Genomic DNA, 20168 nt, shown 5'->3' on the forward strand with positions numbered 1-20168 from the left:
CCCACCTCTGCTCCAGCCAAACCAGCCTCCCTGTTGTTTCCGGAACACGTTTTCCTCAAGGTGTTGCATGTCTGTACTGTCCCCTCTCTACCTAGAGAGCTCTTTCTCCATAGATATGTGTGACTCACTCCCTCATTACTAAAAAATGTTTCCCTAACCAGAGTATCAAATAGCACCTCTCACCACCACTTTTTTTTCCATTACATTCTCTGTAGCACATACCACCTCTTGTCTTAGGACACATTTACTTGTTTCCCTATTTTTTCCTATAATGTAGACTCTGCAAAAAGAGACTTTTTTTCTTGACTGCTGTATCCCCTGCTGATAGAACATTAGCTGAATGAATATAGAAATGAATGAAATGACATCAGAACTGTCAAACGGGCAGATGGACACGGAGGGGATACCTGTCCACGTAGGCATCTTATTTTGGGCTAGCCTCTTCCTTGTTTCATCATGAAAGCTGGCAGAGGCGTGTTGCCTAGTTGCTAAGAACAGGGGCTTTGTGTTAGGCACTTCCATCCTCCACCTCCTCTCCAGCTACCTAAGTATTTTTGGAAGGTATATTCCATTGTGTATATCTGCCACATCTTCTTTATTCATTCATCTGTCGATGGACAGTCAGGTTGCTTCCATCTCCTGGCTATTGTAAATAGAGCTGCAATGAACATTGTGGTACATGACTCTTTTTGAATTATGGTTTTCTCAGGGTGTATGCCCAGTAGTGGGATTGCTGGGTTGTATGGTAGTTCTATTTTTAGTTTTTTAAGGAACCTCCATACTGTTCTCCATAGTGGCTGTATCAATTTATATTCCCACCAACAGGGCAAGAGGGTTCCCTTTTCTCCACACCCTCTCCAGCATTTGTCGTTTGTAGATTTTTTGATGATGGCCATTCTGACTGGTGTGAGGTGATACCACATTGTAGTTTTGATTTGCATTTCTCTAATGATTAGTGATGTTGAGCATCCTTTCATAGGTTTGTTGGCAATCTGTATGTCTTCTTTGAAGAAATGTTTATTTAGGCCTTCTGCCCATTTTTGGATTGGGTTGTTTGTTTTTTTGTTATTGAGCTGCATGAGCTGCTTGTAAATTTTGGAGTTTAATCCTTTGTCAGTTACTTCATCTGCAAATATTTTCTTCCATTCTGAGGGTTGTCTTTTCATCTTGTTTATGGTTTCCTTTGCTGTGCAAAAGCTTTTCAGTTTCATTAGGTCCCATTTATTTATTTTTGTTTTTATTTCCATTTCTCTTGGAGATGGGTCAAAAAGGACCTTGTTGTCATTTATGTCAGAGAGTGTTCGGCCTGTGTTTTCCTCTAAGAGTTTCATAGTCTCTGGCCTTACATTTAGGTCTTTAATCCATTGTGAGTTTATTTTTATGTATGGTATTTGGGAGTGTTCTAATTTCATTCTTTTATATGTAGCTGTCTTGTTTTCCCAGCACCACTTATTGAAGAGGCTGTCTATTCTCCATTGTACATTCTTGCCTCCTTTATCAAAGATAAGGTGATCATATGTACGTGGGTTTATCTCTGGGCTTTCTATTCTGTACCATTGATCTACATTTCTGTTTTTGTGGCAGTACCATACTGTCTTGATTACTGAAGCTTTGTAGTATAGTCTGAAGTCCAGAAGCCTGATTCCTCCAGCTCTGTTTTTATTTCTCAAGATTGCTTTGGCTATTCCAGGTCTTTTGTGTTTTCATACAAATTGTGAAATTTTTTGTTCTAGTTCTGTGAAAAATGAATTGGTAGTTTGACAGGGATTGCATTGAATCTGCAGATTGCTTTAGGTAGTACAGTCATTTTCACAGTGTTGATTCTTCCAATCCAAGAACATGGTATATCTCTCCATCTGTTTGTATCATCTTTAATTTCTTTCATCAGTGTCTTATACTTTTCTGCATACAGGTCTTTTGTCTCCTTAGGTAGGTTTATTCCTAGATATTTTATTCTTTTTGTTGCAATGGTAAATGGGAGTGTTTCCTTAATTTCTCTTTCAGATTTTTCATCATTAGTGTATAGGAATGCAAGAGATTTCTGTGCATTAATTTTGTATCCTGCTACTTTACCAAATTTATTGATTAGCTCTAGTAGTTTTCTGGTAGCATCTTTAGGATTATCTATGTACTGTATCATGTCATCTGCAAACAGTGACAGTTTTACTTCCTCTTTTCTGATTTGGATAACTTTTATTTCTTTTCTTCTATGATTGCTGTTGCTAGAAGTTCCAAAACTATGTTGAATAACAGTGGTGAGAGTGGGCAACCTTGTCTTGTTCCTGATCTTAGTAGAAATGGTTTCAGTGTTTCACCATTGAGAATAATGTTGGCTGTGGGTTTCTCATATATGGCCTTTATTATGTTGAGGAAAGTTACCTCTATGCCTACCTTCTGCAGGGTCTTTATCATAAACAGGTGGTGAATTCTGTTGAAAGCTTTTTCTGCATCTATTGAGATTATCATATGTATTCTGTTGTTTTTGGATGGAATGTCCTATAAATATCAATTAAGTCCATGTAGATTAATGTGTCATTTAAAGCTTGTATTTATTTTCATTTTGGTTGATCTGTCCTTTGGTTAAGTGGGGTGTTAATGTCCCCTACTATTTTGTGTTAATGTCAATTTCCCCCCACCTTTTTTTTTTTTTTTTTTTGCAGTACATGGGCCTCTCACTGTTGTGGCCTCTCCCATTGCGGAGCACAGGCTCCGGACGCGCAGGCTCAGCGGCCATGGCTCACGAGCCCAGCTGCTCCGCTGCATATGGGATCTTCCCTGACCGGGGCACGAACCCGTGTCCCCTGCATCGGCAGGTGGACTCTCAACCACTGCGCCACTAGGGAAGCCCTCAATTTCCCCTTTTATGGCTGTTAGCATGTGCCTTATGTATTGAGGTGCTCCTATTTCGGGTGCATAAATATTTACAATTGTTATATCTTCTTCTTGGATTGATCCCTTGATCATTATGTAGTGTCCTTCTTTGTATCTTGCAATAGTCTTTAAAGTCTATTTTGTCTGATATGAGAATTGCTACTCCAGCTTTCTTTTGATTTCCATTTGCATGGAATATCTTTTTCCATCCCCTCACTTTCAGTCTGTTATGTGTCCCTGGGTCTGAAGTGGGTCTCTTGTAGACAGCATATATATGAGTCTTGTTTGTGAACCCATTCAGCCAGTCTGTGTCTTCTGGTTGGATCATTTAATCCGTTTACATTTAAGGTAGTTATAGGTATGTATGTTCCTATTACTATTTTCTTAATTGTTTTGGGTTTGTTGTTGTAGTTCTTCTTCTCTTGATTTCCTGCATAGAGAAGTTCCTTTAGCATTTGTTGTAGTGCTGTTTTGGAGATGCTGAATTCTCTCAACTTTTGCTTGGCTGTAAAGGTTTTAATTTCTCTGTCGAATCTGAATGAGACCCTTGCTGCATAGTGAAATCTTGGTTGTAGGTTTTTCTCCTTCAACACTTTCAATATGTCCTGCCAGTCCCTTCTGGCTTGCAGAGTTTCCGCCGAAAGATCAGCTGTTAACCTTTGGGGATTCTCTTGTATGTTATTTGTTGCTTTTTCCTTGCTGCTTTTAATATTTTCTCTTTGTATTTAATTTTTGATAGTTTGATTAATATGGGTCTTGATGTGTTTCACCTCAGATTTCTCCTGTATGGGACTCTCTGTGATTCCTGGACTATTTCCTTTCCCATATTAGAGAAGTTTTCAACTACAATCTCTTCAAATATTTTCTCAGACCCTTCTTCCCTCTTTTTCTTTTAGGACCCCTAAAATTCAAATGTTGGAGTGTTTAGTGTTGTCCCAGAGGTCTCTGAGACTGTCCTCAATTCTTTTCATTCTTTTTTCTTTATTCTGCTCTGTGGTAGTTATTTCCACTATTTTATCTTCCAGGTCACTTATCCATTCTTCTGCCTCAGTTATTCTGCTACTGATTCTTTCTAGAGAATTTTTAATTTCATTTATTGTGTTTTTCATCATTGTTTGTTTCCTCTTTAGTTCTTCTAGGTCCTTGTTAAACGTTTCTTGTATTTTCTCCATTCTATTTCCAAGATTTTGGATCATCTTCACTATCATTACTCTGAATACTTTTTCGGGTAGACTGCCTATTTCCTCTTCATTTGTTTGGTCTGGTGAGTTTTTACCTTGTTCCTTCATCTGCCGTGTGTTTCTCTGTCTTCTCATTTTGCTTAACTTACTGTGTTTGGGGTCTCCTTTTCACAGGCTGCAGGCTCATTGTTCTCGTAGTTTTTGGTGTCTGCCCCCAGTGGCTAAAGTTGGTTCAGTGGGTTGTGTAGGCTTCCTCAGGGAGGGAACTAGTGCCTGTGTTCTGGTGGATGAAGCTGGATCTTGTCTTTCTGATGGGCAGGTCCATATCTGGTAGTGTGTTTTGGGATGTCTGTGATCTTATTACGATTTTAGGCAGCCTCTCTGCTAATGGGTGGTGTTGTGTTCCTGTCTTGCTAGTTGTTTGGCATAGGGTGTCCAGCACTGTAGCTTGCTGGTTGTTGAGTAGAGGTGGGTCTTAGTGTTGAGATGGATATCTCTGGTAGAGCTTTCTCCATATGATATTACATGGGGCTGGGAGGTCTCTGATGGAGCAATGTCCAGAACTTGGCTATCCCACCTCAGAGGCTCAGGCCTGACACCTGGCCAGTGCACCAAGACCCTGTCAGACACACAGCTCAGAAGAAAAGGGAAAGAAAAAAAAGGAATAACTAAATAAAATAAAATAAAATAAAAAGTTATTAAAATAAAAAATATTAAAAATAAAAAAGTAATTAAAAAAACGAAAGAAGGAAGAGAGCAACAAACCAAAACACAAATCCAGCAATGATAACAAGCACTAACAACTATACTACAAAAAAAAAGTGGACAGACAGAACCCTAGGAGAAATTGTAAAAGCAAAACTATACAGACACAATCACACAATGCAGCAAACACATAAACACCAAAAGAGAAAAATGAAAAACATATATATATATATATAAAAAGAGAGAAATCAAACCAATAAACAAATCTACCAATGCTAATAAACTCTAAATACTAAACTAGGATAAACATAAAACCAGAAACAAACTAGACACAGAAAGCAAACCCCAAGTCTACAGTTGCTCCCCAAGTCCACTGCCTCAATTTGGGCTGATTCGTTGTCTATTCAGGTATTCCACAGATGCAGGGTACATCAAGTTGACTGTGGACATTTAATCCACTGCTCCTTAGGCTGCACAGAGAAATTTCCCTTTCTCCTCTTTGTTCGCAAAGCTCCTGGGGTTCAGCTTTGGAGTTGGCCCCGCCTCTCCATGTAGGTTGCCCTCCGGCATCTGTTCTTTGCCCAGACAGGAGGGAGTTAAAGCAGTGGCTGATTAGGGGGCTCTGGCTCACTCAGGCCGAGGGGAGGGAGGGGTATGGAATGCGGGGTGAGCCTGTGGTGGCAGAGGCCAGCGTGATGCTACAACAGCCTGAGGCATATCATGTGTTTTCTCAGGGAAGCTGTCCCTGGATCATGGGACCCTGGCAGTGGCGGGCTGCACAGGCTCCCGGGAGGGGAGGTGTGGATAGTGAGCTGTGCTGGCACACAGGCTTCTTAGCGGCTGCAGCAGCAGCCTTAGCGTCTCATGCCCGTCTCTGGGGTCCACACTGATAGCCACCACTGGCGCCCGTCTCTGGAGCTCGTTTAGGTGGTGCTCTGGATCCCCTCTCCTTCCACACCCTGAAACAATGGTTTCTTGCCTCTTAGGCAGGTTCAGACTTTTTCCCAGACTCCCTCCAAGCTAGCTGTGGTGCACTAGCCCCCTTTAGGCTGTGTTCGTGCAGCCAACCCCAGTCCTCTCCCTGGGATCTGACCTCTGAAGCCCGAGCCTCAGCTCCCAGCCCACACCCACCCCGGCGGGTGAGCAGACAAGCCTCTCAGGCTGGTGAGTGCTGGTCGGCACTGATCCTCTGTGTGAGAATCTCTCTGCTTTGCTCTGTTTGCCCCTGTTGCTGCACTCTCCTCCACGGCTCCAAAGCTTCCCCCCCACCACCCCCCGTCTCCACTAGTGAAGGGGCTTCCTAGTGTGTGGAAACTTTTCCTCCTTCAGAGTTCCCTCCCACTAGTGCAGGTCCCATCCCTATTCTTTTGCCTCTGTTTTTTCTTTTTTCTTTTGCCCTCCCCAGGTATGTGGGGAGTTTCTTGCCTTTTGGGAAGTCTGAGGTTTTCTGCCAGTGTTCAGTAGGTGTTCTGTAGGAGCTGTTCCACATGTAGATGTATTTCTGGGGAACAAGGTGATCTCCACGTCTTACTCCTCCGTCATCTTGAAGGTCTCCCTGAGGTTGTATTTTTAAATGAAGAAAGGAGATGGTACAAACTCCTCACCATTCTGTTATTAAAACAAAAAAAGAAAAACTTGAGGTGGTTGAAGAGAAGGGATTGACATCACCACCTGGTGGTTATATAGCCTAACTGCAGGAAAACCCACATGGGAAGAAACCTCCATGATTGACTGAATAACCTGGAGTAAGAGAGGACATATGAGCTAAAAGGACCAAATAGATTTTAGTAAGAGGGCAAAAAAAAGGAAACAATAGTTAATGCATTCTTAACTTTAAAGTTTACTTATCAAGAAAGGAACTGTAGAAAGTATTTTGAATATGTTGCCCTATTAATCACAAAGAAAGCCTGTGAGTAGATGGTATTATCCTCAAGTTACAGATAAGAAGCTGAGGCTCAGTAAGTTAAATAGTCACAGAGCTGTGAAGTGGAAGGGTTGGCCCTCCCAAATCGACAGGTCTGGATTTAGGACTCACAATGATTAAAAGTTATTCAATTATACAGAAAGGACTCATGGGTTTATTTTTCCCCCTTCCCTCAACTCATAATGACAAAATGGAATGATCTATATACCTTATATATTTAATTATTTCAACTGACTAAACAAAATATAGCAGCTACATGAATTAAAATGATTCCTAGTCTTTGAAACTAAAAAGGTAGGCTTTTTATTTATTTTAAATATCAAATTAACTTATCTCACACCATTTACTTGTACACACATCTTAAGACTGTGGTGGCAGACAATTGTGTAATCATGTTAGCCAAGCATGGCACACAAAAGTGGGGATTATAAAAGACCCTGCATGAGTATTGTCTTTGACACTAATCTGCAGAGAAAATTACATTTTAAGACATGGGCCCTGAGTATAGCACAGGTGGATAACTAGTAACTTCTCCATTAGGGGAGATCCAAAAACTATACTGAAAACCAACCTAGGATTATTTATCCTGGCCTTCTACCAACCCAAATAAAATACTGGATAAAACTGTCCTTAATTATAAATAGATATAATAAAATAATAAAACACATACTAAAAACAAGAAGTTACAGCTTTTGAATCCCAAACTTTGTATTTACAACAAGGGTTTTTCGGTCATCCTAAATGAACTTTATCCAGAACTGTCTAATGAGCATATAAACTGAAAAACATCTTATAAGAAAGCACAGAAAAATTATTCATACATTTACAGATCTTTTTCTATTAATGAATATTTTTAAGTTTCTCATTGAAGCTATTTGCCAGACAGAAGGTACTCAGTATTCAATTACACTTTTACAGTTCAAACATTTATATGCATTTTAATTTCTTCATAGAGTAGCCAGATAACAATTAATGTGACTAATGTTTAAAATGTTTGAAGAAAAATTGACTTAGAATATTCTGAAACCAATTTTATCTGAAATGAACACGGACATATCCTCAAAATTCCAGGTATATGTGTCCTAAAAGTAAATTGGTATGTGTATGACTGAAGAACAAAAGTTCTCTGTACCAATTCTAGAGAATGGAATATATATATATATATGTATATGTATATATATACATATATATGTATATGTATGTATATATATATACACTATATATATATACACTATATATATACACACTATATATATATATATACACTATATATATATATACACTATATATATATATATATACACACTATATATATATCGTTTTTTTTTCTTAGTAGATACTTTCACCTAGGTAGGTGTCTCCTAGACACTGACCATGTTCCAAGCCAATTTTATTCTCTCTCCCCCTAAAGTCTACAATCACACCTGCTTCTTCAACGTAATATCCATCCTTCCAGGGAACAATGTATCATCTTCGATTACCCCATCCTTCCCTCTTACCTACACGCAATAAATCATCAAAACACACAGACTTCACCTTCTACAGTTTTAAACTTATGCTTTCCCTTTTGTGCACGTGCTTCCTCCCCCACCCACTCCCTCACGTTTTGCCCAGCTAATTTCAAAAACATGCCAAATGTTTCCCTTGCCTGTGATTTCTTCCTCCTTTGATCCATAATCCATACGTTTATGACAGTTCACTTTCCAGAATGCAATGCTGACCCATTTGTACCTTTTCTTTAGCCTCTTCCTGACCTCTTTGTGTTCACAGGATGGAACCAAGCTCCTTAGTGGAGACCATGTCATGAGCGCCCTGTGACACGACCCTGGCTTTTGCCTCCAGATACATTTCATTCACTCACCGCTTGATGCTTTGTATCTAGGCAACAGTATACGATGCTAATATCACCTTGTTCACACGAATAACACACTTCCTTCATCTTGGAATGCTGCTTTTCCTTAACTGGCTGTTGGATTGATATGCACCATTTACAATCCAACTTGAAGAATAAAAATGCACAAAGATGGCTACAAAAGTTGCCTCTCCTGATTCTTTTCACCTAAACAGGCCCATTTTACCCCACCCAAATTGAGTGATTCACCTCTCCAGTTTATACATGCTTCTATTATTTCATTTAACTACATACGTTTTAAAATATTTACCTATCTATTTTCCTTAAAAAAAAGTAAACTCTGTGTAAAAGGAAACACCTCCTCCATTCTGGCAGCTTTCAGCGGGTTCCACATGCTGGCAACCATCTCCTGGGTTCTCTTCTGAGCATAATTTGAAAGTCCCCCCTCTGACTTCCAGGCTTGGCTTGTCCAGCACCCTGTCATTCAGTGGGGTCTACCTTTAGACCATTGGAAACAATCAGTTTAAGGGGTAAGACAATGCCCTCGATCATGTAACAGTTGATAAAAACAGAAGTATTAAGAAAATTAGAGGAGGACCTTCAAGATGGTGGAAGAGTAAGACGCAGAGATAACCTTCTTTCCCACAAATACATCAGAAATACATCTACATGTGGAACAGCTCCTACAGAACACCTACTGAACGCTGGCAGAAGACCTGAGACCTCCCAAAAGGCAAGAAACTCCCCACGTACCTGGGGAGGGCAAAAGAAAAAAAGAAGAAACATAGGTAAAAGAATAGGGATGGGATCTCCCCCTCTGGGAGGGAGCTGTGAAGGAGGAAAACCTTCCACACTCTAGGAAGACCCTTCACTGGCAGAGACGGGGGTGACAGGGGGGAGGCTTCGGAGCCATGGAGGAGAGTGCAGCAACAGGGGTGTGGAGGGCAAAGCAGAGAGATTCCCACACAGAGGATCGGTGCCGACCAGCACTCACTAGCCTGAGAGGCTTGTCTGCTCCCCCGCCGGGGCGGGCAGGGCTGGGAGCTGAGGCTCAGGCTTCGGAGGTCAGACCCCAGGGAGAGGACTGGGGTTGGCTGCGTGAACACAGCCTGAAGGGGGCTAGTGTGCCACAGCTAGCTGGGAAGGAGTCTGGGGAAAAGTCTGGACCTGTCTAAGAGGCAAGAAACCATTGCTTTGGGGTGCATGAGGAGATGGGATTCACGGCACCACCTATACAAGCTCCAGAGATGGGCGTGAGCTGCGGCTATCCATGCGGACACCAGAGACGGGCATGAAATGCTAAGGCTGCTGTGCAGCCACTAGGAATCCTGTGTGCGAGCACAGGTCACTATCCACACTTCCTCTCCCAGGACCCTATGCATCCCACCACTGCCAGGGTCCCGTGATCCAGGGACAACAACAACAAAAATGATAAACCATAGCCAGACTCATCAAGAAAAAAAGGGAGAAGACTCTAATCAACAGAATTAGAAATGAGAAAGGAGAAGTAACAACTGACACTGAAGAATACAAAGGATCATGAGAGATTACTACAAGCAACGCTATGCCAATAAAATGGACAACCTGGAAGAAATGGAGAAATTCTTTGAAAAGCACAACCTTCCAAGACTGAACCAGGAAGAAATAGAAAATATAAACAGACTAATCACAAGCACTGAAATTGAAACTGTGATTAAAAATCTCTCAACAAACAAAAGCCCAGGACAGGATGGCTTCACAGGTGAATTCTATCAAACATTTAGAAAAGAGTTTACAACTATCCTTCTCAAACTCTTCCAAAATATAGCAGAGGGAGGAACACTCCCAAACTCATTCTACGAGGCCACCATCACCCTGATACCAAAACCAGACAAAGATGTCACAAAGAAGGAAAACTACAGGTGGATATCACTGATGAACATAGATGCAAAAATCCTCAACAAAATATTAGCAAGAGGAATTCAGCAGCCCACTGAAAGGATCATACACCATGATGAAGTGGGGTTTATCCCAGGAATGCAAGGATTCTTCAGTATATACAAATCAATCAACGTGATAAACCATATTAACAAATTAAAGGAGAAAAACCATATGATCCTCTCAATAGATGCAGAAAAACCTTTCAACAAAATTCAACACCCATTTATGATAAAAATCCTCCAGAAAGTAGGCATAGAGGGAACTTAATAAAGGCCATATATGACAAATCCACAGCCAACATCGTTCTCAATGGTGAAAGATTGAAACCATTTCCTCTAAGATCATTGAGGTTTTAATTCATATTGCCCTTATTACTCAAGAAATCTCTTGCATTCCTATACACTAATGATGAAAAAACTAAAAGTGAAATTAAGGAAACACTCTCATTTACCATTGCAAAAAAAGAATAAAATACCTAGGAATAAACCTACCTAAGGGGACAAAAGACCTGTATGCAGAAAACTATAAGATACTGATGAAGGAAATTAAAGATGATACAAACAGATGGAGAGATATACCATGTTCTTGGATTGGAATAATCAACATTGTGAAAATGACTATACTACCCTGAACAATCTATAGATTCAGTGCAATCCCTACCAAACTACAAATGGCATTTTTCACAGAACAAGAACAAAATTTTCACAATTTTTATGGAAACACAGAAGACCCCGAATAGCCAAAGCAATCCTGAGAACGAAAAACAGAGCTGGAGGAATCGGGTTCCCTTACTTCAGACTATACTACAAAGCTACAGTAATCAAGACAGTATGGTACTGGCACAAAAACAGAAATATAGATCAATGGAACAGGATAAAAAGCCCAGAGATAGGCCCACACACATATGGTCACGTTATTTTTGATAAAGGAGGCAAGAATATATAATGGAGAAAAGACAGCCTGTTCAATAAGTGGTGCTGGGAAAACGGGACAGCTACATGTAAAAGAATGAGATTAGAACACTCCCTAACACCATACACGAAAATAAACTCAAAATGTATTAAAGACCTAATTGTAAGGCCAGACATTATAAAACTCTTAGAGGAAAACATAGGCCGAACACTCTTTGACATAAATCACAGCAAGATCCTTTTTGATCCACCTCCTAGAGAAATGGAAATAAAAACAAAACAAAAAAAACAAATGGGACCTAATGAAACTTAAAAGCTTTTGCACAGCAAAGGAAACCATAAACAAGACGAAAAGACAACCCTCAGAATGGGAGAAAATATTTGCAAATGAAGCAACAGACAAAGGATTAATCTCCAAAATTTACAAGCATCTCATGCAGCTCAATATCAAAAAAAACAAACAACCCAATCCAAAAATGGGCAGAAGACCTAAACAGACATTTCTCCAAAGAAGATATACAGATTGCCAACAAACACATGAAAGAATGCGCAACATCATTAATCACTAAAGAAATGCAAATCAAAACTACAATGCGGTATCACCTCACACCAGTCAGAATGGCCATCATCAAAAAATCTACAAACAACAAATGCTGGAGAGGGTGTGGAGAAAAGGGAACCCTCTTGCACTGTTGGTGGGAATGTAAAGTGATACAGCCACTATGGAGAACAGTATGGAGGTTCCTTAAAAAACTAAAAATAAAACTTCCATACGACCCAGCAATCCCAATACTGGGCATGTACCCAGAGGAAACCATAATTCAAAAAGAGTCATGTACCAGAATATTCACTGCAGCTCTATTTACAATAGCCAGGACATGGAAGCAACCTAACTGTCTACCGACAGATGAATGGATAAAGAAGATGTGGCACATATATACGATGGAGTATTACTCAGCCATAAAAAAACCGAAATTGAGTTATTTGTAGTGAGGTGGATGGACCTAGAGTCTGTCATACAGAGTGCCGTAAGTCAGAAAGAGAAAAAGAAGTACCGTATGCTAACACATATATATGGAATCTAAAAGGAAAAAAAAAATAGGCATGAAGCACCTAGGGGCAGGATGGGAATAAAGAGGCAGACCTACTAGAGAATGGACCTGAGGATACGGGGAGGGGGAAGGGTGAGCTGGGACAAAGTGAGAGAGTGGTATGTACATATATACACTACCAACTGTACAACAGATAGCTAGTGGGAAGCAGCCGCATAGCACAAGATCAGCTCTGTGCTTTGTGTCCACCTGGAGGGGTGGGATAGGGAGGGTGGGAGGGAGACGCAAGAGGGAGGAGATATGGGGATATATGTATATGTATAGCTGATTCACTTTGTTATAAAGCAGAAACTAACACACCATTGTAAAGCAATTATACTCCAATAAAGATGCTTGAAAAAAAAAAAAAGGAGTGCCCATCCAACCTACCTAGTGCCAGGATTGTCATTTGTTTCCACAATGAAGAATTTAATGTCTTGTTTCGGACAGTGTCCAGTGTCATGACTCTCACTCCACAGCATATCCTTGAAGAAATTATTTTGGTAGATGACATGAGGGAATTTGATGATTTGAAAGAGAAACTAGACTACCATGTGGAAAATTTTCGGGGAAAGATTAAATTAATAAGAAACAAATAGAGAGCGGGACTGATTCGAGCAAGGCTGACTGGAGCATCGCGTGCTTCAGGGGACGTTCTGATGCTCCTGGATAGCCACTGCAAAGTGACTAAAGTATGGCTGGAGCCCGTGCTGAATGCCATTGCTAAGGACCCCCAAATGGGGGTGTGTCCTCTGATAGATGCCAGTGATTATGTGACCCTGGAATACCAGTCCTCTCCTGTTGTCAGGGGAGCTTTCAACTGGTATCTGCAATTTAAACGGGATCGTGATTTCTCTTATGAGATGGATGGACCAGAAGGACCCACTAGACCTATCTGGTCACCTGCAATGACTGGAGGAAGTTGTGCTATAAATAGGCATTATTTTAATGCAATCGGAAAGTACAAGGGCATAAATCTCTGGGGAGGAGAAAATTTGGAACTTTCACTAAGGACCTGGATGTATGGAGGCCAACTCTTTATACTCCCCTGCTCTCGAGTAGGACATATTGATAAGCAACACTTTGCAAACCACACTGGAATTGTAAAAGCCTTGGTATATAACAATCTCAGACTGGTGCACATTTGGCTAGATGAATACAAGGTGAAGGATACGTCCCTGGTTTGGATAGGTGAGTGAGAGTACAGAGAAGAAGCCTTCTGCTGCTTTCCAGATACCAATTTTTGTACTTTTCCTTAAATTAGGGCAACCTTCAGCTGTTCACCCACCCATTTTCAGACCCTATTCTCAATTTGTTCATTCTAAGCTGCTACACTTGCACCTTACTCTTTTTTTAATCTCTAGGGAAACTCAAGTTTCTCAGAAGTAAATCAATCAACACAAGAAGTCTTCTTTTCCCCCCTAGATCTACCTTCCTCCCACAAAGATTGCCTGTATGTGGCAAACACCTCTCTCTGCCCCCATTCCCATGGGCAAATTTTTGGATTCTCTTCCTCCACTACCGGGCTTCCAAGTGATGTGACTGCAGCTGTTCTGGGGACCACACAAGATCCTCTGCTACCTTTTTTCTCTAACAGTCAAAGATTTTTACATCAAAGCCAGGCCCCTTCATTTGTGCATCTCCCCATGGTTTAAGCCCCTTGCCGGGACCTTTAGAATGCACATAGAGAGAACATATAGATGCAGCTTCATTTTAATTTGAAAGTTCAAACAAATAGGGACAGTAACAACAAGACCTCATTTCACATACATGGGTCGAAATATGTAAGAATCTCTCTGTGATATTATATGTCCCGTTCTTGATTTAATATTTCTTTATTATTTTAAACTATAAAAGTAATAATACTTAATTTCTTGAGTAATCAGGGCAATATGAATTAAAACCTCAATGAGATATTTCTACATAGCCACCTAGATTGGCAAAACATTTTCAAAGTCTGATAGGACCATGTGTTGGCAAGCACAGGAAGTCTCAGACACTGTGGGTGGGAGTGTTAATTGTTACAAACTCACTTTGGAAAACAGTTTGGCAATATCAAGTAATAAAAAGACATGAATATCCCATGAAAAAATAAATAAATAAATAAAAATACAACCTCTTTTAATGAGGCCCAAACTCTCAACTGTTACAACTTACTTCAGCTAAAATCTGTACTATTTTTAAAAATTTAAGGGCCCTCTTTTATCTTCTAGCATGAAACATTTTCCAGCTTTAAAATCCCTTTTTTGCACTCAGGTTTAAAGTGACTTCTGATTTCTAATCTCTTGCCACTTAACGAGGGCTGAAATCTCCAGGCATATCTACTGAAACTTAATCAAGATTTTGCAGAACTAAAGATTGCGTTAATAAAGTTTATTTCCTAGTCCAATGGCACAGTTTACTATGTACGGTCAAAATTATGCAAGTTTATCTCATATGCTTTCCTTTACCTGTCTCAAGAAGTGAAGTTTCAAATATTACTATCCCATACACTAGTAATCCTAGAGATTGACACTTCTGATCCTGCAGACAAGTGTTTCATCCTAAACCTACTATGTGATAGTCATTGAGCTTTGGGGAGATACAAAGAAACCAGAACTGACACTTGCCCTCAAGCAGGTAGATGCAGGCGTCTAGGCAAGACAAGTCATGGAACAGAAGGTAGAAAGAGGTATGACTTAAAAGCAGTAGCAATAAAGTATGATAGCATACAATTAACTCAAAAAAACAGTGCAAACACACACACACACACACACACACACACACACTTCTTCCTCCTTGGCAAAGCCTTGTTCACATAATTGTATTTTACATGGATGAATGTCCAAGGGATGGGACCCATCTCCAACTGCAGGTGGTAATATGCTGTTCAGTGGTGTTATTTTCCTTACAAGAGTTTGATTAGGTATGGACATTGGACTCCATTCTGGCTAGAAACTTGGGAAGCTTCAATTTCTATTTTCCAGATAAATGCACCTGAATGCACATAATTTTCTGGGTATTGTTTAGTCTCTATATGATGCTTGGAGATTCTATAGTCTTCTTGAAATCTGAGGAGATAACATCCCCACACTGGGCTTTTCCAAGTGGAAACATGGAAAGAATCTAGATCCTTCAAGATGCTGAGCTTCTGAACGGCCAACCCTGGAACCATCCTGACTCTATACTTCATATAAAGAGTTAGATAATAGATTTACTGTTTGAGCAACTTCAAACTGGGCTTCTGTTTCTCATAGCCAAGAATATCTTAACTGATACAAAAGTTATTGTTACTCAGAGAAATAATGTCAAGTGTCCAAATGGCTTCATAATTGCAGTAATATTCAAACTGAGTTAGATGTAGATATTATTAGATAAGAGGGGGATGGAAAAGAGAGATATCTCTTTTTCAAACGGCATGTAAATTGTGGCCAATGACTGATACAGATATGGATATATTCAAGCAAAAATACAGGAGTAACACTCTTAATTATAGGATTTACATATATACATATACACATATATATACATACATACAGAGACAAAGCGACAGAGAGATATACAGAGAGGGGGGGAGAGAGAGAGAGGGGGGGGGAGAGAGAGAAAACAAAGGTGAGAAAACAAAGGTACAAATATGGAAAACTTTCACAGATTTACAGAGAAGTCACCCCATCTACATATTCAACTTCTAGAAACATGGTGTCATATTTTGACTTCATTTGTTTACGGGGATCTTTTTACTTTCACTCTATCAAATTTGTCACTAAGTATGGCCAACATCCTCTATCAAGATCCCAAGTCAAAGTGATGACATTTGGAATTACACCATGATACTAATTTCTGTGATATTACCCTTGTATCTAATATCTATCTTTAAATGTGGCTAACTTTTAATATTCTTTAATAGATTTAATGGCAGCAATATCTGTCCCCCTCTTCAATAAGGAAATTCAACTTTGACCTCAGTTGGGTCTGCTGAAAGTGTTTTATATCACTGCCTGAGATCAAAAGAGCCATCTCAAATATTGCATCCTTTCAAGATTAGATGCTCAGATCAAGTTCTCAGTTTACCTGCACTGACTCGAATCTTGGCATTGGTCTTGACCTCATCTTCCCCTCTGCCTCTCTCCTCACGGCTGTTGCCTTCTGAAATAGATTTCCATTCTGAACATACTTTTCACGTCATTTCACGTCTTACCTGGAAAGAGGCTGAAATACATTTGGCGCTCTTTCGAATAAGAAAAAGAGGAATAAAGCCAATTTGTTACTTTAAAATCTTTTAAAAATTCTATTAAAGGCTTTCTATCAAATAGTGTTGTTTACTCACATGTCAAATCTTCCTGAAGTTTTAAGAGGGAATACTTTAAAATACTCTTAAAATATTAAAATGCACTCTCTGTCTCACTTAAATGAACAAGAAAAGGCAGAATGATTCCATTTTACTGCAGAATTTGTGTTCTTTACCAGTTTATAAGAAAACTGCTCCAACCTAAGACGTTCCCCTGTCCCCCCCAAAATATAACATAGGGCAGAATCACAAAAGGCAGTGATGAAATCAGACAACAGAACTTAGCAACCCTAACTCTGAGTCAACACTGTTTCACCAAAACAACAAAACCTCAAGAGAATTTAAGAGAGCAGCAGCAAAAATCTCCAACTGAATATATAAAATCACCAACCACGTTCGCTGTGAAAAAGAACTAGTACCCAGGAGGCCTCTGACTTTTTGTTTCAGAATTATGTCTTGTTTCTATACACTCATTTTCAATTTTCTAGGGAAAGATGCATAGCTTTTACTAAAACCTCAATGAATCTGTGGCCTTTAAAAGACTCAGAACTATTCCTAAGTGTCCCTGAAAGAATATCAATTTGAACTGCAACTCCTCAAGTTTAAGGGGGAGGTTTGCCTGATTTTCAAAAAAGACATGCAAGTGTAGGGCAGAAGTGGTGCTCTGTTTCATTCTGTGTCACCAGCGTAGGTTCAATTGCAGCATGAGAAGGCGCTTCAAACACGTGTCCACGGACTAGCCCACGCAGGCTACCGTCTGCTTCCCCGCACTCCCCAAAACTCAGAGGTCTTTTCTCTAGGGGGGCTCATCTTCATTGAAAATATCCAAGATTAGTTTTATATGCTGATGGACCCCAAAGCAATATTTGGAGTTCTGATCTCTCTCTCAAACTGCAGGGTCCCAGGATTAAATGGCTTTTCCTTTCAGACTGTCCTCACTCAACTCCAGGTTCTCAGAAAGACGGCTTTGCTTACAGTCCTTCTGCAGCTACTCAGAGGTGCCAGCTGACCGCTGCCGAGGTGATGGCTCCCATCACTCGGGCCTCTGCACACGCCTGCTGCAGAGGTTTCAGACAGGATGTGTGAGGACAGTGCTGGGCAATTACTAGAACAGGGGCTATTCTCTGAGTCACTCTAGGAGTTACTCTGGGAGCTGGTTTAACATCCAAGCTGGGCGCCTTCTCATCCCAACATGACAATTCCAAGGTGAACTGTATTAAAGCAAAAGGTGAGGGGCACGCAGTGAGTTCAAGCCAGTGGTGACTAAATCCAGTTAGGAGGGTCACTGTCTGACTAGGTCTCCTCTAAGCTCTTAATAGCTGAGATCAGAGGAAATTTTCACTGAAACGAACCTGCAGCCGCAGTATCAAAACAGCAAGTTTTGTTTGTCAAAACAGCAAGTGAACAGTTTCGATATGTTTGAATGTAATATGTAATAGAAAATGAACTGCCAATCCCTCCACACCACGCTAAGTAATTTGAAAGCTCCAGAGGAAATTGCATAGAAGACAGAGGCCAGATAGCTAGTGAAACAGAGGAAAACCAGGGGAGAAAACACAGTGAATAAGGTTTTTTAAAAAGGAGGGTCAACTGGGTCTAACATGATTTACAGGTCAATGTAGAAGAGGACTGAGGCGTGACCCCTAGATGTAATAAGTCTGTAAATCGCCGCTTACCTGAACAACATAAATTTGCATGGAGTGGTCTGATGGGAGAATTGGAGGCTAGCAGATCATTAGTGACAGCTAGGACAGTCAACTCCTTGGAAGTTTTTTGTTATAAAAGCGAGAGGAGAAATAAGTCAGTAACATCAAGAATACTTTTTTAAATGGAAGAAGTAAGAGCACGCTTGACTACTGATTCACTGGAGAAGGAAGATTAGATGCACCAGGAAACCTGAGTAGGTGACAGGGGACAGGATCTAGTACACGAGTGATGGCATCACAGACAGTTCATCCGTATCCGGACGGAGCCCCCAGTGTGCGTGAGAACAGGTGAGGATACACCTGTAAATACGAGCAATGGCTCATGGAAATGCTCTACTGATTGCTTCTATGTTCTCGGCGAAATAAGGTACAAGGCCATCAGCTGAAACCGAGGATGTGGCAGACGATCAGAAGTTTGAAAGCAGACCAAATATGGGAGAGTTCTCTGTTTAATGAGACTGGCTAGGCAACCAAGGCTATCCATGCAGAGCTCTGAAGGCCACCGTGAGGCACTGCATTTCATTTAGACTGCAATGAAACACTGTACTTACCATCAACCTTTCCTTAAATGGATCTGCTTATAGTCTCCTCCTTATTCCTGAGAGATAACGACTCTCTTTGTCTGTGCCACATTAGTTTTTTTTTTGGATAGGGAGAGAGACAGAGATATCTATACAGCATGTATAGATATGATATCCTTTTAAGGGTCTCTTTTTAAAATTTTCTTTTTAAAATGTATCATACCAATAAGATAAAAACCTCTCTGGAAAAGGTATCATGCTTTGATTTTCTTTATCTTATATAGCAGATGTTCAAAATATATTGGTTGGATTTAAGAGAGAATCTACTGGGTTGGCCAAAAAGTTTGCACGAGTTTTTCCATAACATCTTATGGAATATAAAATAAATATAAATATAAAATGTTTAATATAAAACGTGAGTTCTTAAAAATGCACCTTGTCAAAACCACCTGTAAATACGGCCAGCTCCTTGAGCTGGCATGTACTCTAAAAGCGTTAGGATTTATAAAATTGTTTTTTGAATGTTAATAACGCTTTCAACGTCTGCAAGACAGTTTTTCTTAGATTAGGATGTTATGAATCCAGCTCACCTATCTAATCAAATTTTCCAGGTTACCTGGAGAATTCTATTAAAAAACAAAGATAACATTTACTCGCTTCATAAGAGTATTATATGAACTAATGAGATAATTCTTGTAAATCACTTTAGTTCCTCAGAGATAAGTGCTCAATAAAGAGAAAATGATATTATTATTCTCCAGAGCCCACTGGTTCTTTGTCTACACACTGCTGTTTAGAGAGATATCAGTTGTACACAGGCATCTGCTGCTGTGAATTGGTGCACACTTCAAGATTTAGAAACACACTTTCACAAACGCAGTCCTTCATAGATTGGACAAGTTGCCTCTCATTTAGATTATGGGTATCAGCATTCAACAAGGGAGCTCTGCATGCAAGGAGACTTGGTCTAATGATAGAATACAATAAAATTTAGTTAAAATTTTCAACTACACGAATTTTCAATTAAAGTCTTCAAATTGCTGGAGAGGCCAATGAAGATTTATTTTTTTACTCCGTTGGCCCAGATTTAATGATACCATCTCATTGTCAAGCTTTGAAAATTATACCCTGAGCCTATGACCTGACTTCACTAATTCCTAAATCTTTCTACATAAGAGAGAAACAATAACTTCCAAGGTTGCCATAAATATAGTGCATC

The 20168-nt window shown here is 40.0% G+C and overlaps 1 protein-coding gene and 1 long non-coding RNA gene across 4 annotated transcripts in view; one reads left to right on the forward strand and one right to left on the reverse strand.

The window, feature by feature from the left end:
• Positions 1–6193: 6193 nt before the first annotated feature.
• LOC138842731 (uncharacterized) overlaps positions 6194–20168 on the reverse strand; it is a 554863-nt gene continuing 540888 nt past the window's right edge. For all 3 annotated transcript variants that reach the window (XR_011377559.1, XR_011377558.1, XR_011377557.1), the window contains one exon: positions 6194–6365. This is a non-coding gene — a long non-coding RNA (uncharacterized lncRNA). The remainder of the gene's footprint in view (positions 6366–20168) is intronic.
• LOC115864997 (inactive polypeptide N-acetylgalactosaminyltransferase-like protein 5) lies at positions 12806–17808 on the forward strand. The gene is given in 2 exon segments (XM_030879244.2): positions 12806–13646; positions 17672–17808. Coding segments are annotated over 2 exon segments (978 nt in total).

This window comes from Globicephala melas, chromosome 6 (assembly GCF_963455315.2).
Source record: "Globicephala melas chromosome 6, mGloMel1.2, whole genome shotgun sequence".
Lineage (NCBI taxonomy): Eukaryota > Metazoa > Chordata > Mammalia > Artiodactyla > Delphinidae > Globicephala > Globicephala melas.